Source organism: Tamandua tetradactyla, chromosome 11, assembly GCF_023851605.1.
Source record: "Tamandua tetradactyla isolate mTamTet1 chromosome 11, mTamTet1.pri, whole genome shotgun sequence".
Taxonomy (NCBI): domain Eukaryota; kingdom Metazoa; phylum Chordata; class Mammalia; order Pilosa; family Myrmecophagidae; genus Tamandua; species Tamandua tetradactyla.
The window spans coordinates 88752746-88776131 of record NC_135337.1 but is presented as its reverse complement, the minus strand read 5'-3'; the positions used below and the strand labels follow the sequence as shown (position 1 = coordinate 88776131).

Sequence of the window (23386 nt, the reverse complement as noted above, 5' to 3'; positions counted from 1 at the left end):
TCAACCTATACTCTTACTGACGCATAAGCTTCCATTTGCGTAGACTTAAGCCCTCCCTCAACTCAGTGCACACTTTTCAGGTCATTGGGGTGTTTTAGCATTTTACTATCAAGTATAAAGTCTTCGCTGCAGAAGGGGGCCAGGGTCACAGGTGCTGGGCGAGGGGTCCAGGAGCCCAGGTGGTGGTGAAACGAGTGGGCCAGCTGGCTTCCCGGTGCCATGGCCAGTCCAGAGGGGCCCTGCCTGCGCCCCGGGGCTGTCTGCTGGTTGTCGGAGGCCGAGGTAGCTGTGAGAGGGACCGGGCCTCACATAACCGCACAACACTGACATGTCTTTTGCTTCGGGCCGCTCGCCTCTCCGCCCCCGGCGGGGGCAGGTGGCTCAGGCTGCCGCGCAGGTGCGTAGGTGGGCGTGGGGCGGGCGCGGGGGTTGGCGCTGGGCTCCTCCACCTGGAGCAGCGGCTGGCACTCGGCGGGCTGCTTGCGGGCCTGGGGCCCTGCCAGGAGGCGTGCAGTGTCCCCCGCGGGGCGCTGACCCTCAGTAGGAGTTGGGGGTTTTGCCGCCTCCCCCTCTGGGGAAGCTTCCTGCTTCTCCGCGGGCGGCAGCTCTCCTTCCACTGGGCTTGGCTGCTTCTGGACCCTCGGGGAAGCACCTGCCTTGCTTGCCTCCTCTGCGGCGGCCTCCTCTTCTTCCTCTGACTCTCTCTGCTCTCCTGGACTGATAGCTCCCTGGACTTGGGTCTCCTCTGCCTCCAAAGTCTCCTCACCTCCTTTTCTCTCTACCTTTAGCAATGCCTCACCTTCTTTATTCTCTGACCCTATTGGCTCCTCAGCTCCATCCATCTCTGTCCCTAGCAGTCCCTCACCTCCTTTCTTCTCAACTCCAGATGATTCAAGTCCTTCCCTCTCTGTTTCTAGCTGGTCCTCATCTCCTTTCTTCTCAACTCCAGATAGTTCAAGGCCTTCCCTCTCTACCCCTAGCTGGTCCTCACCTCCTTTCTTCTCAACTCCAGATAGTTCAAGGCCTTCCCTCTCTACCCCTAGCTGGTCCTCATCTCCTTTCTTCTCAACTTCCAATGGCTCAACTCCTTCCCTCTCTGTCCCTAGCTGGTCCTCACCTCCTTTCTTCTCAACTCCAGATAGTTCAAGGCCTTCCCTCTCTGTCCCTAGCTGTCCCTCACCTCCTTTCTTCTCAACTCCAGATGATTCAACTCCTTCCCTCTCTGTCCATAACTGGTCCTCACTTCCTTTCTCCTCCATGCCCAGTGATTCTTCTGCTCTTCTCCTCTCGACTTCCCAGGATTCCTCCCCTCCGCCCCTGTCTGTCCCCAACCGGCTCTCATCTCCTCCTTCTGTCCCCACAACCCTGGATCCCTCCAACCCTTCCACCTGCAGTTCCTCCCAGTCCTCACTGAGGGTCACTCTCTCTACCCAAATGAAGGACCCCTCCTCTCCCCCAGAACCCCCCTGCACCCCACTCTCAGGGCTGTCCCCAGGGGCCCCCTCACCTTCTGTGGAAGCCGCTCCCACCAGCCTCCCGGGAAGCCTCAGGGGGTGCATCTGAGCCACCTCCGGGCCCCTGCCTGCCTCCTCTAGGGCCTCTGCCTCGCTGCCCTCCGGGCCCCCCACTCCTTCCCAGATGACCTCCACCATGCTGCTGTCCTTCCTTACCCAAGATGGCTGCTCTGGGCTGCTGGTCCCCTGCCTCTCCCTGATGGCTTCCAGAACCATCTCCTCCACCTTCGCCTCCAGCTCGGGGCCTGTGACGCCCAGGGTACAGTCCTCTGTGGCCCTCAGCCCCTCCCAAACCACCCTCACCACACCCCCCTCTTTGGCCTCACCCAGCCCCCCTTCAGCCACTGCTGCTCCCTGACTCGGATCCGGCTCCCGAAGGGGGCTGGCTTTAGGGCAGGGGCCATTGGCTTCTGACGAGGTTCCTTCCACCCCGGGGACCCGCCTCGGGCCCCAGGGACCCCCAACAGCCTCCCCTGTGGCCTCGGAGGGGGTGTCCGGTGGCTCGCCAATGGGTCCAGCCGGCAAGGAGGCTCTCTTGTCCAGATCTGTCTGGCCTGGGGGCATCAGGAGAGGAGGGAAAAGAAGAGAGGGAGCCACAGATTGAAGAAGGACTGAGAGGTCCCCTCGTCACTTCTCTTGGCCACCCGATCTGACCCCCGGACCTAATGGTTCAAGCACCCACCTGTAGCACCTGTCTCCACGGTGGGCAGAGAGAGAGGACGGTGGCCCTGCAGGGATGGCAGAGAGAAGGTCAGGCCCTAGGCCTGCAAGGGGCCTAGGCCAAGCCCCACTATATCCTCATAGTTGGCTGAACCTTGTTCCCCCATTACAGCCCCAGGGCCTTTGCACAGACTGGTTCCTCTGCTTGGAATACCTGGTTTGCTCTGGATTCAGCTTAAATGTCACCACCTCCAGGAAGACCTCCCTGAACCCCCAACCTCACTCAGGTGCCTCTTTTCTCTTCCATTGTACTGAGGGCTCCCCCCTCACAGCACACTCTACATCCCATCACCTCATCTGGTCTCTGAACTTCCTGGGGCCAGGAATCACGCTTTATGCATCTCTAGCTTATCCTAAAAACCCCACAAGTGCTTTCCACATCAACTAGTGGGCCCCCTCCCCCTGTCTGTCTGCCTACAGGACTGGTGGAGCTAAGATGAGGCATGAGGGAGGGGTGTGGGCTGTGGAAAACCCACGCCTCACGCCCGCTAGGTGCAAACATCACCAGCTCTTTGGACTTCAAGGAAAACTCAGAGTCAGATTTTAACGTGAAGCATTCTGATTTGCCAAACCTCACATGCTATGTGGCATATAAATGATATCTCCATAAAGATGCTACTAAAAAAATAAGTTCATATGAATGCATCAGTACATCCTTTCCCACCTTCAAAGCTGAACCCCATGGCCCCCTGCCGATGACTGCGTGCCTTATTGGGGTCATATTCGCTAACATGGATCAAAATGTTCCCAAGTACATATAACTCGTGCTAAGCTAGGATCTCCCTATCCATCTAAGGTGTGTGAGCTGTTATTGCTCCCGGTTTAGAGGGGAAGAAACTGAGGCTTGGGCCAGGGAAGCCACTGGTCCGAAGTCACAGAGCAAAGACGTGGCAGTGGGTAGATCTGAACCCAGATCAAGTGACCAGGTTGCACCTCGGAGGGGCTCTGCTGACCGCCCAGCCCTCGCCCCCACCCCCATCCTGGCTGGCCCCTCACCTGTCTGCGCCAGGTGGGCTTGCCCGAGGGCTTGTGCTGCGCACCTGTGGACGCGCTCTGCAGTAGCTGCAGCTGGGACTGGAGTCTGGGGGAGAAAAGGGGCTGCTGAGAGCCGGGAAACCCAGGTTCAATCAGGCGCCTCCCAGATACGGGCTGGGAGCCGGGCTGGGGCAGGGCGGGAGTGGCCCCCACTCACGTGAACAAGCTGTCTTCCAGGTTCTGGATGTGGGCCTGGGCCTGGCCCTTGGGGGACTGGAAGTCGGGGTCTTCGGGTGACTCTGGCCCTGCTGCAGCCCCGTCCATGAGCCAACGCTCCCGGAGAGACTTCCTCTGGTGTGGGAAGGGGCCTGGGCTAGGCACGGAGTCCACCCCAGGTGCCCCCCTCCCAGGGCTCCCCCAGCCGGGCAGTTCTCTTATTGTTCCACAGACTCCCAGCTGGGGCATTTTTCTCCTGGAGGCTCCATTTCTCCTGGAGGCTCCCCAACACTGTCATTTGTAGCAGATACCTCTTCGCCAGCCCTCAGCCTTCCTGGGCTGAAACACACACCTCTTCAAACCCCCAAGCCCTCCCCGACATCCACTGCTACCCCGAAACGATCCCAGGCTGGGGCGACACATATCCCCCTCAAGAACACCCCAGGCTGGGGCAGGCACCCATCCCCCCAAAAAAACATCTCAAGCTGGAGCAGACATCCATCTCCAAAAAGCACCATCCAAGGCTGGGGCAGACACCCACTGTCCCCCCAGAACCATCCAAGGCTGGGGTAGACACCCACTGTCCCCCTAAAACCATCCAAGGCTGGAGGCAGTCAACCCACTGCCCCCCAAAACATTCCCAGGCTGGATCAGACGCCCCCAATGGTGAAATCAATGTCCCTATTGGATCCTCCACCCCAAAGCTCGACTGAGGCTCCTTTTCCCAGCCCCAAATCGGGAGACTGTCCCCATCCCCTTTGGGAAGATGGAACAAATGTTGCCATCACACACACAGCCTCCGAGCCGGGACAGACTCCCTCCGAACCCGGGACCACTGTCCCCGGTGCTTCCCCGCTTCCCACCTCCTAGACTGGAGGTGCTCCGAACCGACTCTCCCGGACACCCCGCTTCACGCCCCCCGCCTGGGCAGGCACCCTCACCCCCCACCTTGAGGCGCTCCACGCGGAGTTTCTCCTCCTCTAGCTCGCGGTGCACGGCGCGGATCTCCTCCTGCAGCCGCCGCTTCTCCTGCGCACAGCGGACCCGGAGCTGCCCCGGGGCTGGCAGGGCCAAGCAGGACCCGACGCGGCCCCTCCCCTCGCCTCCCCCGCCCCCCCTCGGCGGGCGCGGGGCTCCCCGGGGCTCCCGGGGCTGCGGATGCGCTGACTCAGCAGCCGGCGGGGGGCGGGGCCGGCCGCGCCCTGGGATGCTGCGGAGGCCTCGAGCGCGCCGAGTGGGGTCTGGGGCTCGGGGCAGGGGTGGGGGGTGGAGCATTGCATTGGGGTTCTGGAATTGGGGCGGGGAGTTCAGAGCTGTGGGGAGTCCAGAGGGGCTGGGTCCCAGAGATGGTCAGTGAGAAAGGAGGCGGGAGAAGCGGGGTGCAAGAAAGGGAGGTTTGAGATGGGGGGGTCTGAGAAGAGGGGTGCCCTAGAGATGGGCTTTGGACACACACAGGGCGTTTTGGAGCGTAGTGGATGTTGCAGATTCTGGGGGCGCAGGATTCGCACCCCATCATTCTGGGAGTGGCGAGCTCAGGTCAGGCGCTGGGTGAGCTGGAGGAACTGCGGAGCCAAGGACTTGATAATTTAGGTGGGGGAGTTGCCCAGGTAGGGATGGGTGGGCGCTATGTAGGGTCATGGGGCCCCGCCCATTGGGGGAGCCTGGGGCGTGCCCCCTGGAAAGGGGTCACTTACGGCGATGACCTCCAGCCGCTGCCGGTAGAGGGAGCTCTCGGCCATGGGCCTGTGGGGAGAGAGCAGAGGCTGCGTCGGGGCTGGGGGCTCCTGCCTCTAGAGTGTCCCGCTCTGGCCTAGGATCCCTGCACCTCTTGAAAGCCACCCAAAGCTAGGCACTTTGCCTCAGTTTCGCCTCTCCACCCGGGAAGAGTCCTGGCAGAGGGCCAGGCTCTTTTGAGGGGGAGCAGGTGGAGACTATTAAAGCCCCTGACATCACCTCTCTGAGCCTCGGTTTCCCAGTCCATGAAATGGGCCAGGATCGTTTGCCCTCATCTCAGCCAGCTCTGGTAGGGAAGTGTCCCTGCAGGGAAAAGTTTAGGGCACAGCACCTACTGAACCACAAGTGCTCCAAAAATAGCAGCAGGGTTTATTCCGAATCATAATTGTAATAATTCGCATGATTCATAACATTTATTATTCATTATAAAACCATTTCCAGTCTGCCCTACAGAAATGACCGGATCCTGCTGAGCTCCAAACGCTGTGTATCTCTTCCCACTCATATACCCTCTCTGGACTTCAGCTCCTGCCAAGGATCCCTTAAGTGCTGGGGGACCAGGGAGCCTGGGGGGAGAGTTGTCCCATCTGGGTACCACTGAGCTGTCTCCTCCATCTGACCATATGGCTCTGTGGGGGCAAAGGTCACCAGGTCACACTGCCTAAGGCTGGACTCTAGTTTAGAGGAGGGGGACCTGCCCTTTAAGTCTTGTCCTCAGATACCTCCATCCCTGCCCCAGCCTCCTGGACAGGCCCTGGCCCCAACTTGGCTTCTCCTGGAAGCCAGAAACTGACGGTGGCACTGCAGGATGCTTCAGGTGCAGACATGATCCCGTTAACATTTATTGAGCACCAACTATATGCAGATGCTTTACAAGCTGATATTTAAAAAGTGGAGTCCTAGATCTGTCACCCCAACACCAACCCCTGACACAGATCAAGCACCCAGACTTTCATTAATTTGAACACTTACCCCCCACCTCCATCTCCCTACCCTAAGCGGGGATGGACTCTCTAGTCCACCCTTTGCTGAGTTGACATTCCAACCAAGAATAAAATCAGCCACCTCTTAGCCAGCGTGTGCCATGGGCCAGGCACTATTTTAAATGCTTTAAGAACTCATTTAATCCTCCCAATGATCCTAGGTGGAAAATAGTGGTGTTGTCCCCACTCTACGGATGGGGGAACTGAGGCTCTGAGAGTGGCTGAGAACCTTGTCACAAGGCCACTGAAGTCAGGACAGGAACTTGAAGTTCTCGGACCCAAACCTTTGCAAATGCTGGAGGCTCAGGGACCCCCATTTTGGCAACTGGGGGGCCCGTGTTTGGCCTGGGGGTCTTGGATTTCAGTTTGGGGTGGGGGCCTGAAGTCATGCTTTGCGGGGTACCCCCAAAGCCACTTAGACTCCCTGTTTATATGTTTGCCCCTGGGGGAGGCTTGGAGGCTGCCTTCCCATGTCCCACCCCCCAGATATAATCTCTCTGTCTCTCTCATGCTGGGGGGGTGGGATCAGGTTTCTGTTGCTAGGCAACCGGGTTTGTAGTTGGTGAATAATGCAGTGTGGGACCCAGAAAGGTGAGGAGCAGAATTGGGGTCCCCGGTGTGTGTGAATGGGGGATCCCCTTCCCCAGAACCCTTTACACGCTCTTACTCTAAAAGACCCACACGCTGGGAACGTCAAAACGTCTTGTTTCTAACTATGCGACAGCAACACGTGTGGAGGTGGCCCCGGCTCTGTGCCATGTCAGGTGGTCATTCTGCCCAAGAGGCCTTCATTTCGACATGACCACCGTGTTCCCCAGCATTTTCTCTCCACACTACCCGTGACACCGAGGGGGTGATTCTAGGGGGAAAGCGTAGGAGCCAGGGACCCTGGCAATCGCTGCCCGGCCCCTTCCACCCTCCCTCCAGTCCTAGCCCCACCCCCCAGGCTGGACTTTGGGCTTGCAAGCTGCCAGCGGAAAATCCCCGCGGGACAGGCCCCCGCCCCTGCCTGGGGACTCCCCTGCTCCCACCCACCACCGTGGGGGAATGGGAACATGGAACAGCCAGGGCTTGGCTGGCCGCCACCTTCTTTCTGGTCCCCTCTTGGGTCTGGAGCAAGGTCAGTGGCTCCTGCGGGCCCCTCCCCAGCCCTGCCCATGGTCCCCTGACCCCGGACACTTACATGGAGGTGGCTGGGGACCACAGCTGGCTTTGCAGAGCCATCTCTGGCTGGAAGCCCACGCGCCCGGGCTCTGAGGTCAGGACCCACCAACTGCCTGCCCGCGGGTTCCCCGGAGGCTGTGACTTGGCAGACAGGAAGGGGGTGCGGGGGGGGGGGCCGGGGGGGCGTGCAGGCAGGCACCGGGAGAGCTGGTCCGGCTGGTTTTGGGCCGGGAGGTGGGAGGTGGATGGGGCGAGGGGGGCTGGCGGGCCCTTCTGGGGAGGTATTATCAGCCGTCCTGATGAATTATTTACCAGCCTCTGGCCTCCTTGCCGCACTTGGCTGCCTCCCGGCAAACACGCTCTCACACGCGTGGCCAGCCAGGCGCGTGGGCCAGGAGGGTGGGGGGGTACCCTGACCCCCACTCCCACCCCCAGAGAACGGTGCCACCATCTGGTACCCCAGACCTCTCAAATCTAACCGTTCAGCAAGAGCTGCCCATGTGGGTGCAGGATGGCATAGTGCGCGCACACACACACACACACACACACACACACACACACACACACACACACACACACATACATGGTTGGACACAAGGACAGGCTAAGGCCTTCCCACCTGGGACTCTGGCTTGGGGCTGGGAGAGGGGAGGGGCTGATCCAGATTCAGGATTCTGGAACTGTGGGTAAACTGTTGCCTGGGTCGCAGCCTCAGTTTTCTCTTCTGTGAAAGGGATGGATTTGATCAATCAGCTTCTGGGGCCCTGGACACCCCTCAGAAGCCTTTAGGGGTGGGGTGGTGGTGACAAAGGTTCCCTGGAGAGCACCCAGGTCTTGAGAGCCCTGCTTGATCCCCCGTCCTGTTCTTAAAGGGCCAGCAAGCCCTGGCTCGGCTGACTCCATATTTCCTTTAACCACTGCCTTGGGTGTTTCCCCACTGTAGCCCCGGTCACGCTGTGCAATTCTGATTTGAGCCTGGAAAGAAGGCCCACTTGCTCTGACCCCCAACTTTGGAGTTGTAATCTTCCCCATGGGGGCTGAGGGGACGGCCCCCACCTAATCCTGTACCATCCTCTTCTAGATCATGGGGTATCTGGGACCCCACAATTTCCTGCCATAATAAAACTGGTCAGACCCCTAAGGCCTTGGCCAGATGGGGAGAGGGGACTCCTGGCAGACAGGTATGGAAAGAGCTTCCAACATGCTGGGCTGTGTTCCCTAGTGTGAGTACAAGGCCCCTCGCTCTGCAGGACAGAACTGGGAGTCAGCTGTAGGCTGGGATTTACCTGTGTCCCCCACTCCCCCATTATAGCCATCACTCCCAGGCCTCTGAAAATGTTCGGAACTGAACTGGACTTTCTAGGTCATTACACAGGTCTATCTGTCCCGATGGGAAGAGAGAACGGATTTTAGTTCCATGGGAGACCATCAGAGGATGGAGGGCTGGAGTGAGCCAGAAGGCGGGCGGAAAGGGTACACAAGGGAGGTGGAAGATGGGGTGATCAGATAGCTGGATATCCGGGGGCCCTGAGGCTGTGGGCCACCCCCCCACCACCACCAACACACACTTTCTTAAGATAAGGATGCCTTTCTCCCCAGCCCCCCTAGAACGGTGTCAGGGGCCCTGGTTCTGGGGAGAGCCTGCTTCCAGCAGGGTGAAGGTAATGGAAAGTGTCCCGAAGCAGGGTCAACCATGAAAGACAGTCCCTAGTCCCAACCGCAGGGAGTTGCTTCCTCCCGCCAGCCTGGATGCCTCCTGCTCAAGTCCGGATGTCCCCAGCCGCGTGGACCCAAGGTGACCGCCTTTCATTGCTACCGCTCTCCCTGGGCGCGCTGCGACGGCGGCTTCCTCCTGCCCGGGACTGGAAACGCACTTGGCCGGTGGACGCTTCGCAAACTTTTTCCAGGGACGAATGAGCGGAAGTGGCCTGGGCTCGAGGCTAGGGCGCTCGCAGCCTCGCTGGGCTCAGGGACCCAGAGGGAGACCAGGGTGTGCTGGGAGGCGGCTCCTGGAGCTCCCTCGAGCCGGAACGGTGCGCGACAGGGGTAGAAGGCAGAGGAAGCGCCCCGAAACCAGGGGGCATCACTGCCGGCGGACGGGGCACCGGCTGGGCGGGGTTGACACGGTGCCGGGAAGATGGCTTCGAGGGACACTCCCACAAGAAGTCCAGTCCGGCGTGCAACTGGGGTCAAGCTTCCCTGGCAGTGATGGGGACGCAGAGGTAGCAGGGTGGCGCCCAGCGGGTCTAGGGAAACCCTCTTCCATTAGTCTGGTGCCCTGAGCTGACCTGGGCGGCTCCAGTGGTCGAAATCCGGTGCCCCGAGGGTGGGGCCAGCGTCCTCCAGGCAGGTGCCGGGGGCGGTGCGCTGTCCTGCCCCCTCAGGGGCAGTTCTTGTGGGCCAGGGGCGGGTCAGAGAAGCGGCCGGTGAGGGCGACGCCTTGGAACCCGCGGGCAGCGACCGCGGCCACAGGTGCCGCGCAGGGCACGGTGCCCCAGCTCTGGCATCAGAACTCCGGCGCTGGGAACAGAGCTTTCGGAGCTGCTCCCATCCCTGGACACCGAGGCCCCCGGGCCTGAGAGCGGAGCCCTGGGGTCATCCGAAGCGCTGGGCTGCGAGGCCCCCGGGCCTGCCACTGAGCAGGACACCGAAGTCCCCAGGCCGGGCGGCGAGGGGTCCACGCCCTCCGCGGAGGACGGCGCTGAGACCCCGGAGCAAGAGAGCGAAGTCCGCGGGTCATCAGAGAGGCAAGACGCAGAGGGGGCCTGGCGGTGCGTAGCTGCGGACTCTGGTAGCCCCGGGCGGTCCAAAGCACCAAGAGCGGAGGTCCCGGGGCAGGGTCCCCGCAGTGGCGCGGAGACGCCCGCCTCGGGGTCACATCCGGAAGACCCCCAGCCCGGACTCCCGCTGCGCCCGGAGGAGCCGCGCATGGAAACGCCCATCGAGCGCGAAATCCGCCGCAGCTGCGAGCGCGAGGAGAGCCTGCGCCGGAGCCGGGGCCTGAGCCCCGGCCGCGCGGGCCGCGAACTCGTGGAGCTGCGCGTGCGGCCGGTGCTCAGCCTGCCCGGCCCGGGCCCCGCGCTCCCGCGCGCCCTGGAACGCGCGCGGGCCGGCGCGCAGATGCAGCGCGATATCGAGCGGGAGGCCCACCGCCAGGCGGCGCTGGCGAGCCCCGCGGCCCCGGAGCCGAGCGCCCGGCGGCCGCCGCCGCCCCTGGGCGAGCTCAAGCGCTTCTTCGAGGCGGTCGGGGGCGCGGCGGGCCCGCAACAGCTGCCGGAGTCCGGAGGCCGCGCGCGGAGCCGGTGCCCGGTGCTGGCCGGCGTCCCGCCACCAGCAGCGCCGTCGCTACTGGAACTGGAGGTGCGCGAGGTGCGCGAGCGGGAGCGGGAGCTGCAGCGCCAGCGGCGCAGCGTCTACCGCACCTCTGAGTTCGCGGAGCCCGCACCGAGCCTCACCGGTAAGACGCGGGCGCCGGGACGCCTGGGTCCCCCGCAAACCCCAGGCTCCGGTCGCTCCCTCCACCACCCACAGGCTGGCCAACTCCAGTCCCTGGGGGGATCCCCGCCCAGGCTCCGGGTCTCCTGTGCACCCATCTGGGCTGCCCACTCCCGGGAGCTGCACCCGCACCCCGAGTGGTCCACCGCACCCCTCCCCCCACGCCCCGGGCTCTGGGGAAGGGGTGATTCCAAGGAACCCTGCCTGAATTCCGACACTCCTGGACCCTCCCTTAGAGGTTTCGGGCTCCCTCCTCCCTCCGATTCCTGGGTCCCCAGAACTGGGTGGAGGCCTCCAGGGGAAGGGAGTTGGGGGGTGAACGCCTGTGTGTGTTTAAGGGGTGCGGCCAGCCTCCGCGGTCCCAGCCTCCACCAGCTGGTGAGAGGAGGGACTGGCCCGGCTGAGCGTCCTCTCCCCCCGCAGCGAGCAGGGGCAACGGAAAGCTGGAGGTTATCTGGCCCCCCCGCAGAAAGGCCTCGGAGAACGGTCTGGAGCAGGTGGGCGCCCCCTTCCCCACGTGGCTCGGGCAGTGGTCGCATCCCTACTCCTCTCTGCAGCTCCGGGACGCTGGGAGGGGGAAGCGGCATGTCCGCCGCCCCGCCGCCCCCGATCCAAAGTCCCAGGCGCGATCGGGAGAGAAGAGGGGCTGGTGGTCCTGCACCCCAAGTCACCCGAACCCTTGCGCCTGGGTGGGGTGCGTGGCTGAGGCCGTTCGTCGCCTGGACCCCTCTCCCCAGGTGGAGCGCAAGCCTTGAGGCTGGAGTCGCCCGGGCCTCCCGGCCAGAAGTAACATGCCCGTCGGAGGAGCCGGGTGGGGGGACCCTCCGGATCACTGGGAGACAAGGAGAGGGGTGCGCGTCGTCTGCACCCTAGAAGATGAAATCGCCTGGCTTGGTGAACTTGACCAGTCCCCTCTATAAAATTGTTTGGTCCCATCTGGAAAACTGACCATAGCCCCCTAACCCGGTCAGGAAGGCTGCCCAGCCCTTTCCCGGGTAACTCTGCAAACCCAACTAGCTTCTCCCTCGGGCGGGTCCCTCCACCCCCCACCTCCTACCCCTCCGCCTCTCCAATAAAGCCTCTTCTTGGACGGAGCAGGCTACTTTTTTTTTCTGGGACCTCACCGCCCAGGGCGGGGCGGAAAGTCAGGAATGAGGGAATGCGGGAACGCGCTCTTCTCTCCCAGCTCGGGGCGGAGGTGGGTGGGGGGCGGCTACCAGCCTCTCCCGGCCCAGGGCCTGCTGCCCCCTGGCGGCACCGGCGCGAACTGCGGCGGCGGAACAGCCGCACGCGCTCCACATTCCATTTTTCTGCGGCTCCAAATTCCTGGGTACCAAAGGCGTACCCACCCTGGCAGGCGCTGGTCAGGCAGGAGCGATAAGAGGCTGTTCCCGCCCTGAGGGTGTAGACAATAGCTACAAAAAAATAAATAAATAAGTACAATCTCCTTAGCAAGGGAGCACAAGGCCCATTTATAACCTGCCCAGAAGTTGCAGCTCTCACAGCAGGCGCCAGGCAGGTATTAGGAAGGGCAAATGGGCCCGCACTCAGCAATAGGGAGGGGCGCGGAGTGGGGTGTGCTTGGGAACAGATTCCAGGTTTCCACGCACAGGTAGGTAGGTGTTCCTGGACGCCAGCAGTGTGTTGGGAATGGGTGAGCTTCTGCTTCTTGGAAAGCAACTCTAAACTTAGCTTTTGAAAGAGATATCTAGCAGACTTCAAAAGATTAGGCCCATTTAGGAAAAAAAAATCTTTTAAAATTATGTTGGTGGAGGAGGGGAGATGAGCCCTGTTTGCAATAGGCCCTGTGCTTGTTAACTTGCCAGCTCTGGTTAATTTCTCTCTTGTCCTGGATGAGGGGTTCGAAGTCCCTTTTGGATGGGCTTCAAGGGGTCTGAGAACACCCTATGTGGTTTACAAAACTGTACCTGTGTGTTTTTGTTCTGAGGCATATGGCTATGGTTTAATAACTTCGTAAAGGTCTATTATGACCCAGGAAAGTTTTTTTTTTTTTAATTTTAAAGATACAGCAATTGTAGGTTTAGGGAGAAACCAGGCAGAAACTACGGAGTTCCCATATACAACCCCCCGCCCCTCCCCCCCCACAGTTTTCCCTAGTAACATTTTGCATTATTAGTGTGGCATTTTTGTTATAAGTGATGATATAAAATATATTATTAACTATAGTTTATAGTTTCATTAGGGTTCATGCTTTATGTTGTAAAGTTCCACAGGCTTTTGAAATTTTTTATTCTGGCAACATATGCAAACATAAAATTTCCCATTTAAATCACTTTCAAGTATACATGTCAGTAGTGTTAATTATGTTAATTATGTTAACTATGGTGTGCTACCCTCACTATTCTCCATTACCAAAACTTTTCCATTACCCCAAGTTCACTCCTTAAAAAAAAAATTATTGACAAATCTTCACACACCTATAGTCCATACATAGTATTCAATCAGTGGCTCACAATATTATCACATAGTTGAGTATTCATCACCATGATCATTTTTAGAACATTTGCATCACTCCTGCAAACTCATTCCTTTTCGCCTGCTGAATAATATTCCATTGTATGTATATACACTTGGTTTATCTGTTCTTCCATTAATAGACACTTGGTTTGCTTCCAGGAAAGTTTGAAGGCACTATTTAAATTCTAGATCTGTCCAACTGGGCCTGGCAATGGGCCTGGCCCTATGTGGGGGAAGAGCAAATGGCTAATGAAAGGTAATTAAATAAAAGAGAGCAAGAAAAGGCTCACGCGGAATTGTGCCAATGGGTATGTCACTCTCTCAAGGACCTGTCTCCTGACCCCACCACATGCTTGACAGTGACTCTGGGATGTCTTAGATAGACGGGCAGCGGAGAGCCAGGGCTGCTAAGGTGGTAAACGGACATATCCTTTTTTTTTTTTTACATTGATTATACGCTGAAATAGTACTTTGATTAGGTTGGGTTCAAGAAAAACATTAAAACGAACTTGGTGTTTATTTTTTTAAATTGTGTCTACTAGAAAACTTGAAAGGACAAACGTGATTTTTATTTGTGGCTCAGTTTATATTTCTATTGGACCGCGCTGGACAAAAAGTGTGCTAAAGCAGAGGGAGATCTAGCAGGGGCTACCTTGGTCAGTGCCCAGGGCTTCAGACCCGCCCTTGAACTCATTCAAACCTGGACTTTGAAGCTGTTTTCTCACTTCTCCTCTGTAAAATGCGGCTTATAATACCACCAGGCAGTCAAGTTCTTGGCTCAAGAGCCTCAGGGCCGGGTTCTGGTTGTCTCCCCCGACTCGCAAAGTCTAAGTGGGGCTCTAAGGGGCGTCCCTTCACTGAAAGGGTGACATCCTGATCGGGAAGGGCACACCCACAAGAGCCCACCTGCGAGGAGAAAGGCCAGATTAGGGACCAGCTTCCCCCCTTCGCCGCGGTGGCTTTGGACAGACGAGTTCACCCCTCTCAACCGTAGTCTCTTCGGTACAAAGTTAGGGTGAGGCTCCGAGATCGCAAGCTGGGATTTCTTATGGCAGTTTCGTCCCGCCCGCGCCCCATCCCACCGCCCCGGAGACCTCATGGGGTAACGGGGACCCGAAAGCCGCCGGCGGTATATCTGACCTTGGCGCTTCGGAAATCGAGCGCAGGTTCCGTACCGGGACAAAACACGAAATGCAGTCTTTGACACTAGAAGGAAATCACTTCCGGGTCAACGCATGGGCATAGGCGTGGCTCCGGGTCTCTTCCTCCTGTAGGCGTTGGATTTCCCAGCTACCCGAAACTTCGTGCGCCTAGACTTCCGATTACTGACGGGCACGGCACTTCCTTTTTGGCTTCATGGGCGCCTCTACGCATGCTCCCAGCCCTCGTCCGCCCTCGGTGTACTCTGGTTGTGTCCAGATACTACACTTCCCAGAAGGCTGCGCGGGTGGGTCTCCCCGCCCTAAGAGGGAGGGGCGGCAACGCTCCAAGCAGACGCTGAGCTCGTGACCTCTTCCTTTCTTTTATTTAACACAGAACTGGTGTGTCCGCTGCACTCAGGGCCCCGTGGGCGGGCGGGACCCGGTGCAGACGGGTCAAGCTCAGTCTGGCTGCCCTAGGACAACGAGGGAACCCCTCGCCTGCCCCCTCTTCCGGAGTTTGGAACTGTCAAGCTCCTGCTCCCACCCTCCTCCTCCTCCTCCTCTCAGGTTCAAGACCCCTGCGCGGCCCAAGCCCCGGGCTCGGCTGCGCTCGGGGGCCGGGCGGGGCCCGCCTGGCACGTGAGGATCTGCACCAGCAGGTCGGTGGCCAGCATGTGCGACGGCTCCTCGAAGCCGATGGTCAGCAGCTGCTGGTAGTCCCCAGGTGGCTGCGGGCACAAAATCCTGGGACCGGGAGAGACGGGCGGGACGTGAGCGGCCCCTGCCCCTCAGGTGCCCCTCCCCTCGAGCGAGAGGCTGTGGCTGAAAGAGGCTTTGTTTCACCTGGGGGTGGGAAATAAAAAAAAAAAAAAACCCGGGGGGAAGTGGTTTCCTGGTTGATGAGAAACCAAGAGAGGGCTGTCTTCGCGAGCCTGAAGCACCCTGACCCTGAGCGGGTCAATTACTCAGTTAGCTGTGTGTCCTTGGGTAGGAAATTCAGCCTCTCAGAGCATGTTTCCTTCTCTGTAAAACAGAGGGGCTAGGCACCTGAACTTCAATGGATTATGATGCCAGTCTGCAAAAAGCACTTTTAAGGGCACAGTAAAATGTCATCATGATTACGGAGGGAAGTAAATTAAGGTGTTGGGGAGGTAGGCGGTCTTTTGGGACCAGATGGCCCACCCTCCTGAGTTCAAACCCATCTTGCCATTGTCCTTTTTCCTACCATGAATAAAGATCATCCTCAGGCGGTCCTAGAGGCACCCATCGTCCTATGGACCATAACTTCTGGATTTGGGCACATGAGTTAGCTGGGCTCTTGCCACTGTCCTCCCAGGTATCTCGATAGCACAAGAAGTAGCTGGGAGGGGGATGGGACAGCAAATAAGAGATCAGTTTCCTCCCTTTGTCCCTGAAGGGCTTTTACTTTGGAAGAGTAGTGGAAACTGATCCAAAGTTGCCCTAAAGTTTTCAGGTGTGGATGTGACTCAATACTGAGGCTTTTCTCCCTGCAACCTACTTTAGGGACTCTTATTTTGATGAGAAGACATATTAGAAAGAAAGAAAAGGGTGGGGCAGTCTTTCAAAGGGCCTTGGTTTTCTGGTTGACCTTTCAAGATTTGGTGGTGTATAGTTTCCAAGTGTAAACTGGCCCTCGGAGGAGGGGGAGGACTTTGATTTTGGTAGGGGGACTCACTAATCCACATGGGGTTCTTGTCGCCGGTTGTTGGGCTCTGGGGTGGTCTCTAGGTTCCAGCGCATCTTCTTGTAGAGGTAGCGGGGAAAGCGGCTGGCAGTGTAGGCGGCTGGGGCACAGTATCTGAAGATGGACACCTCGTGGGAAGGGCTGATAGAGAATCTCCCACAGAAGAAACAGGAGACGCTGCCAGGAGATGGGAGAATGAGCGGTTGAGGCTGGGCCCCAGGGGCTCTGCGGGCCCCCCTCCGAGTCTCCTACTCTTTTTTTTTTTTTTTTTTTTACCTTAGGGGGTCAGTCTCCTCCAGGTCCACAAACCCAAAGGAGGCATACATGAGGACCAGCTGTTCTAGGCGTAGGGCCAGCTGTTGGGAGATCTCTAACAGCTGCATGAAAGAGGGGGCAGAGTGGCATCAGCTGGCCTGCAGGAACCCCCTATCCGCAGACCTGGGGCAGTGAGAGGAAAGGGGCAGGAGATTCCAGGGGCCTGCTCCACGCACCCCCTTTCGAACCAGCTCCTGCAGGGTTCCGTAGATGGGGGGCATGCTCCTTGCAGCTGCCTCCAGGTACAGGAAGTAGGGCTCACACATCTTTAAGAAAGTGGGCATAGCCTTGGCCAGTTGTTCCTTCTGCACTCTGTCTCTGCTGGAAGGAGAAGGGAGCTTTTGCCTGACGTGTCCCCCCCCATCCCCCACTTCTCCCATTCCCACTCGCCAAAATTGTGTCTCTGGTCTGGGCCCCTGCAGCGTAATTCTCCATTACCAGTTCTTTCTCAGGCCATCTTCAAGGACCACACCCATCAAAAGCATTTGGAACACTTGCTAAATGCTGAGACCTGTGTCCCTCCAGCATCTGGGCCTGACGTGAAAATTCCTGCAGGGCAGAGCCCAAAACCTGGGGGTTTCCCATGGACACTGAGATTCGACAGCCACAGCTCCAGGAGTCACATTTCCCCTGCTCTGGGCATTGCCTTATCCTTTGGGGTCTCAAACTGGTAGCCTCACGGGCCACATCTGGCCCAGATCCGTTGGGTTTTGCTTTTTTTTTTCCCTCCCCAGCACACACACACAGAGTTCAAAACTGCAGCTAACATTTACACGTGGGGACAGAAAGTCCCGGAGATTTGGCACTGCGGGGCCCACCCTGCCTCAGGACAGTAACTGGCGGTGATTCCTTGCTCCCAATTCTGGGTAGTCCTCATCACTCTCCCCACTTGGATTCCTAACCTGCCAGCTTCCTTGAGGCCTCTCCTTGGCTCCTTAGGCTTTAGAGTTTGGGACGCTGGTGTGTGTGGCCTATGGCGTCACCCTTTCTCCCCCAGGTCTCCTTACCCAACACCCAGGAACCCCCGCCCAGGATCACCTGTAGAGCAGGTAGCTTTGGAAATCGTCGGCCTTTTTGAGCAGGTAGCGGAGCTGCTCCGCCACCGGGCTGAACATGGTGTCCAGGTGGAGGCGAGGAGGCGGCGCCTGCTCCGGGCCCGGGACCTGGGGTTCCGGGGAAGGCGTGGAGACGGGGGCCTCCGGCGGCGGAGACGGCAGCGGCGGCGGCCCCTGAGCGTCCTCGGACTCGGGCTCAGCCGGGTTCCCGGCCCCGCGGGGGGACTTCGTCCACGCTGGGGGCCCGCAGGACTGAGCCCGGGATCCCTCGTCCTCTGAGGGCGGCGTTTCCGCAGAGCCTGGGGGTGACGGTTCCACGAACCACTGCTCTGTGGCCATCGAGGGGCCGGGGCGGGGCCGGGCGGGCACCGGGCGCCTTTTAAGTGTCCTCGGATCTCGTTGGCCGCGAGTTCGAGGCCGGCTCCTGCCTGGCCTGGGGGGCGCGGCCCGCTCAAAACTTTGCCCCTGCCTCGACTCCTCCGCCGGCGCCGCACCGCGGCTGGGGAGTTCGCCTCGTTTGAATTTCAGCACGCGGCAGGGGCGCACGGCACGGGCGGCGCGTCCGCGTACTCCGCGCCCACGCGCGCTCCCTGGAACCTGGCGCGGGAAACGGGGCCCAGAGAGACAGACCATTGGGGCCGGCGCTGTGACTCGGGGGAGAGCTGTTTGCCAGGGAGGAGGGGCCTTTAGCCTGCATCCAAGCCCCTGGAACCCCAAGCAAAATCTGGGTTCCGTCCCAGAACTTGCAATCTGTATTGATTAAAAACCACCACCGCAACAAAACAACCGAAGTCAAATGGAGATAAGAGACTGCCATAAAAACTTCCTAGGGACTTGTCAGGTATTAGCTATTTTCCCCAGTGCTAACAATGATAAAATCTTCACTTGGCCCAATTCCTTCTGTTCCTTTTATGGAGTGGACTGTAAGGCTTGGAGACTCTGCCCGGCCTCTAGAACGGACCCTGCCCCAACATCTGTACACCGGGTTCTCTGTAGTGTGCTGAGGATAGCAGGTCTACAGCTAGGGAGACAAATGCGTTAATTATGTTTAAAGACTCTGGGCAAAAAACCAGAGGGGTGTACCGCCCTGCCAGGGGAATCTTAAGCATGTTAAGCCAGTTGCCGCATCTGTAAAGTGGGTTTTATGTGCTGCCTGCCTGATGGGGCGAAGAGAGTTAAGACCTAGAAAATGCCCATAAAGCAGAGTTAACTGCTAGTCACTCAACAAACATCTGAGCACTGACAGTGAACTCTGGCTGTGGGAATAGATGAAAAACAAGGTGAATGTCCACGCTGTCACTTTTGTAGCTGGTTGTGGGTCGGCCCGGTTCCATCCCTCCCCAAACAACTTTATCCCCTCCTAGCTCTCCCTTCAACTGCCCCTGTATTCCCCCACCCCCCCAAAGAAACATTCACCAAGAAGACTCCCTGGCATTTTGTTTTCTTTTCCTTTTTTTAAAATTTTATTTAAAAAACTTCGGTGCAATATTAAAAAGCAATACCGCCAGCTGGAGCGACAGTGGACAGAAAGAAAGGAGGAGGTGGGGAAGACTCAGGGATCCCCCCCGCCAGCTGCTCCCTGGGCCTGGAGGCCAAGGGCAGAGTGGGGTAGGGGCATGGGTGGTAGGGGAGGGGGGAAAGGCCACCCACCAAAATGAAAAGGCAGAATTAACATTTATAGGAAACATCTGGCTGAACTGAGGAGGATTTGGGGGAGACTGGGAGCCCCCTGTTGTTTTTTTTCCTTCCACAAATGTCCTAGGGTTCGGGTTGGGTTTGGTGTCCTGCAATGAAATGAGCAGGCCCTGTCCCACCCCATACCCCAACATGGAATACGGGATGTATTGGGGTGCAGATGTGGGAGCCACATGGAAGTGGGGGTGGGGGTGGGGACACAGGGAAAAGATGAGTAGGGAAGATGCCCCCTCACTGGAATCTGTCTCGAGAGCTGAGGGTGTCCGGGTCCAGGACTGCTGGACTCTGGGGGTGTTGGGGGGCGAGATGGGTATTGGAACGGGTGGGGGCAGGGACGAGGCTGGGGGCTCAGCCTAGAAAGCCATCGGGGTCCTCGTCCTCAAAGTGCCCCTGCTGCAGCACTTTGATGTGATGCTCGTAGATTTTCAGGGCTGGCCCGAGACGGATGGACAGACCCGTCAGCACATCTGTCCGCTGCATGAGCAGCAGAGACTTGCCGTCGATTTCCTGGGCGGGACAGAGACACGACAGGGTCGGGGCGGGTGCCCAGGCAAGAGACCCTAGGGGACTTCGAGGCTGGGAACTCACCTGCTCTTGGAACGCGGTCGCCTGCTCAGGGAAGCCGGCCTCGGTGAAATACTCCACCACATCCATGACAGTCCACTCCACGGGGTCTGCTGGCTTCTCCTTGCGCCCCGCACTGTGCCAAAAAGAGGATTAAATGGAAAAGCTCAAATGCAAATTCCTTAGGTAAGATCTGAGTATACAGTTGGTGCTCAATATATGTTCCCCTTTAAAAGAAAAAAAAGAAAGAAAGAAAGAGGGTGACCCGTGGGCAGTGACACCATTTGGGTTCTGGGTAGCCGACCCTGTGTCTGGAGCACCCCGACTTACGGACAGCTGAAGGGGTTCCCGTCGGCCCCGGGTAGGGCTGGTTTTCCCGGGGGCAAAGGCACCGGGGATGGGGAGTCTGGTCCGGTGGTGGCAGAGACTGGGAAAGAAAAACGGCGCTTGCCGGGGGGAGCTTTGCCTGGGCCCCAGTTCCTGTCTACCTGGCCTTCGGGCCAGCCTAGCCTGGCCTCACCTGATCCCCCTTCCTTACTTATGGTGGCCATGGAGGAGGCCTGGCGGGAGCCGCTGCCCGGCGCTGACCCCCGCCCTTCGTCTTGCCCCTGGTGAGGGCCGCACGGCGTCCACTCCTTGACCCTGTCCTTGGCATTCTGGGGTCCCCGCTCGCCGTTAAGCTGGTGGTGCTGGGCGCCTGATGGACGGTCGCCTTCAGGCATCTCGGAGCCCTCCGACACATCATCTTCTTCATCTTCATCTTCGTCTTCATCCTCTTCCTCCTCTTTCTCAAGAACCCGCTCTTCTCCACCTCTCTGGGGCCGGGGAGAGACGCACAGAAGTGAGGAGCCGTTCTACCGCCGAGTTCAGACCTCGCAACCTAGGACTAAGTCGCAGGGCCCGCGCACCTCCAGAAACTAACTTTTACGCGTTCATTCGGTGCCAGGCCCCGTGTTAAGAAAGCCCGCGGAGGCCGAACATCACCTCCGAAACTCGCTCACTAGCCCCAAGGGGTCGCTACGGCTATTAAGTTCGCATCCCCAGCGGAGGAAACTGAGGCTGGGGAAGAGCACGGCGCTTGCCAAGGTCACCAGGCGTCGAACCGGCGGGCAAGGGGAGCGCGCGCGCGCAGCCCCAGCCGCGTCCCTCCCGGGACCCGCGTCCCCGCCTCCAACTTCGCCCGCACCTGCCCACCGCGCGGCCAGGCCCCCCTCCCGGCGCGCTCACCTTGCTCCGCGACGCGCGGGCGCTGGCGGCCGGCGGCACCCGTCCGGGCCTGTCCCCGCGGGGCAGTGCGAGCGCTCCGAGGCGGGTGCGCTCCAGGCGACCCCGCGCCGCCGCCTCCTCCTCCAGCAGCCCCTGTACGCGGCCGCGAGTCAGGCGGCCGCCGGCGCCGCCGCTGCCCCCGAGGTAGCGCACGACTTCCCGCAGGCTCACGGGCCGCGCCGGGCCGCCGGCCCGCGCCGCGCCCCCCTCCGGCGGCGGCTGTGGCTGCGGCGGCGGCGGCGGCTGCTGCTGCTGCTGCTGCTGCTGCTGCTGTGGCGGCGCCGGCGGTGGCGGTGGCGGCGGCTCCCGGGCGGCGACGGCGGGCGGGGGGGCGCGGCGCGGGCCGGCCGGGGGCGCCACCGCCGGGGGCGCGGCGGGCGCGGGCGGCGGCGCGGCCAGGGGCGCGGCCCGCTGCGCGCGGGGGCCCGGCTGCGCGGGGCCGGGCGAGGGGGGCGCTGTGGCGGCGGCCGCGGCGGCCGCCGCGCGGGGCGCCCGGGCCGGGGCGGCGGCGGCGACGGGCGCGGGCGTGGGCGGCGGCGGGGCGGGCGTGGGCGGCGGCGCGGCAGCGGCGGCAGCCGGGGCCCCGCGGGGGGCGCGCGGCGGGGCCGGTGGGGTGGCTCCGCGCCGGGGCGGCTGGACGCGCGCCGCGTTGCGGTACGAGATGCTCCCCTTGTAGCTGACCCGGAGCACGGCGCGCTGCTGGATCAGTTTCTCGAGCTCGGCGCGCGTGCGCTCCGGCTCCGGGCCGTGCCGCCGCCGCACCATCCGGCAGATGCGCTCCAGGTCCGGCCGCGCCTTGCGCGAGCGCAGCGAGTCGATGGTGTCCAGGATCCACTCTTGGTAGTGCGGGGACGCGGCGGACGACGAGGCGGCAGCCGCCGTGGTGGCGGCCGCCGCCGTCTCCGGCGGGGGTAGGGCCGGGGGCCCCGCCATGCCTCCCGCCCGGCCCGGCTGCACCGTGCGCGCTGCCTCCCTCCCAGCGCGGCGCCCCCCTCCCCGGCTCCCCTCCCTCCGCCGCTGCCCGCCTCCTCCGCCTCCCGCCCCCCCTCGGGGGGCGCAGCGCCTCGGCGGAGCGGCGGCGGCGCTGCTGTTTCTTTGCAAAAAAAAAAAAAAAAAAAAAAGAGCGAGCGAGCAAGAGAGAGAGAGAGAGAGGAAAAAAAACAGTGAGAGAGAAAGAAAAGAGAGAAAAAAATATGCACACACTCACTCACTCGCACGCACGCACACACAGCCCCGCTTCTGCTGGGCGCGCGCGGGGCCGGGGATGCGAGGAAGGAGGAGGGGAGCGCGGCGCGGCCGGCCCCTCCCCGCCGCCGCCGCACGCGCGCCCTGCGCCCGGGACACTCCGGCCCCCCTTCCTTCCCTCCCTCCCTCCCTCCCTCCCTCCCCGCCGCCCGCCTTCCTCCCTCCCACCCCCACGCGCCCGCTTTTAAGGTGGAGCCCGGGCCCCCCGCCCGCCCCTTTACCCTGCGCTCTCGCTCACTCCGGCTCGCTCCGGCCCCCCCTTACAACTCCCGCGCGCTTTTTAAGGAGGCGCCGCGGAGTTGGCGCCGGGGCGGGGGCGGGGGAGGGGGAGGGGAGCGCCGGGGGGAGGGGAGAGGGGGCGGGCGGGCGGCGCTCGGCCGCCCTCCAGCCATTGGGCGCGGGACCCAGACGTCCCCGGCGCCCAGCCCCCCTTCTCCACGCCTCCTCGGCGCGCTCCGCTCTCTGGACCGCACTGCCCGGGAACTCGCCGCCCGCGGGCCCGGGCCGCCACCGCGCTCGCCCGGCGCCGCGGGGACCCTCGGGCCACCGCGCCTCCCGCGCCCCGCCAGCGCGCCGGGCCCTGCACTCCGCTCCGAGGCTGCGGGTAGGGGGACGCGCACTGTCGTCCCCCTGCCGTACTCCCCCCACCCCCGCCGCCCAACTCCCCTAACTAGGGCCGTCTCCGCCGCCGCGCGGCCTCCCGGCGCGCCAGCCGCGGCGTCTAGCCCACAGCGCCCTCTTGGCCTGGGGCTGGACTCTCAGGGGGGCGCGCCACACATTTGGGGACCCTCGAGTCCCGGGTTAGAGGGCAGTTTGGCGGTCCCCTTCTCCTGCTGGTGCGGAGGCCGAGGGAAGTGGCGAAATTTGTTTTCCAGGCCCTCCTCAGCCTAGACACTGGGGTCCGAAATTCCTCCACCCCCCACCTCCCGGGCTGGGCGGGTAGGTGACCGAAATCGGGAACACAAGCGACACTTTTTTTTAAACAAAACTTTATTGGTAATAGTTTTCAAATATGTTTACAACAGCACACTGTTCAAGAGGAAGTCGCGTCCTTCGCGGCACACAGGTTGAATCGTCCCTGCGCCCACCCGCGGCCCCACCCCAGGCCTGAGAACTGGGA

General features: G+C 60.8%; 4 protein-coding genes across 5 annotated transcripts; 1 reads left to right on the top strand and 3 right to left on the bottom strand.

Moving 5' to 3' along the window:
- Window positions 1–84: 84 nt before the first annotated feature.
- Window positions 85–7446, bottom strand: PALM3 (paralemmin 3). Its single transcript, XM_077121609.1, has 7 exons — window positions 7326–7446; window positions 5120–5168; window positions 4374–4454; window positions 3427–3560; window positions 3231–3315; window positions 2197–2242; window positions 85–2068 (listed from the first exon to the last, which is right to left on the bottom strand). The coding sequence occupies exons 1-7, from the start codon at window positions 7364–7366 to the stop codon at window positions 306–308; spliced, it is 2199 nt and encodes a 732-aa protein (XP_076977724.1). The 5' UTR covers window positions 7367–7446; the 3' UTR covers window positions 85–305.
- Window positions 7447–9333: 1887 nt separating this feature from the next.
- Window positions 9334–11895, top strand: MISP3 (MISP family member 3). The gene is made up of 3 exons (XM_077121608.1): window positions 9334–10763; window positions 11225–11298; window positions 11539–11895. The coding sequence occupies exons 1-3, from the start codon at window positions 10235–10237 to the stop codon at window positions 11554–11556; spliced, it is 621 nt and encodes a 206-aa protein (XP_076977723.1). The 5' UTR covers window positions 9334–10234; the 3' UTR covers window positions 11557–11895.
- Window positions 11896–14789: 2894 nt separating this feature from the next.
- On the bottom strand, window positions 14790–17997 carry C11H19orf67 (chromosome 11 C19orf67 homolog). 2 transcript variants are annotated; one of them, XM_077119590.1, is made up of 6 exons: window positions 17480–17997; window positions 16618–16762; window positions 16403–16503; window positions 16118–16303; window positions 15647–15781; window positions 14790–15165 (listed from the first exon to the last, which is right to left on the bottom strand). In XM_077119590.1, the coding sequence occupies exons 1-6, from the start codon at window positions 17833–17835 to the stop codon at window positions 14991–14993; spliced, it is 1098 nt and encodes a 365-aa protein (XP_076975705.1). In that variant the 5' UTR covers window positions 17836–17997; the 3' UTR covers window positions 14790–14990. The 2 variants fall into 2 exon arrangements, with proteins under 2 accessions (XP_076975705.1, XP_076975706.1); XM_077119591.1 differs by having other exon boundaries at window positions 16618–16759.
- A 935-nt stretch (window positions 17998–18932) lies between these two features.
- On the bottom strand, window positions 18933–21973 carry SAMD1 (sterile alpha motif domain containing 1). Its single transcript, XM_077119589.1, has 5 exons — window positions 20983–21973; window positions 20276–20570; window positions 20086–20182; window positions 19780–19891; window positions 18933–19698 (listed from the first exon to the last, which is right to left on the bottom strand). The coding sequence occupies exons 1-5, from the start codon at window positions 21952–21954 to the stop codon at window positions 19540–19542; spliced, it is 1635 nt and encodes a 544-aa protein (XP_076975704.1). The 5' UTR covers window positions 21955–21973; the 3' UTR covers window positions 18933–19539.
- Window positions 21974–23386: the final 1413 nt, after the last annotated feature.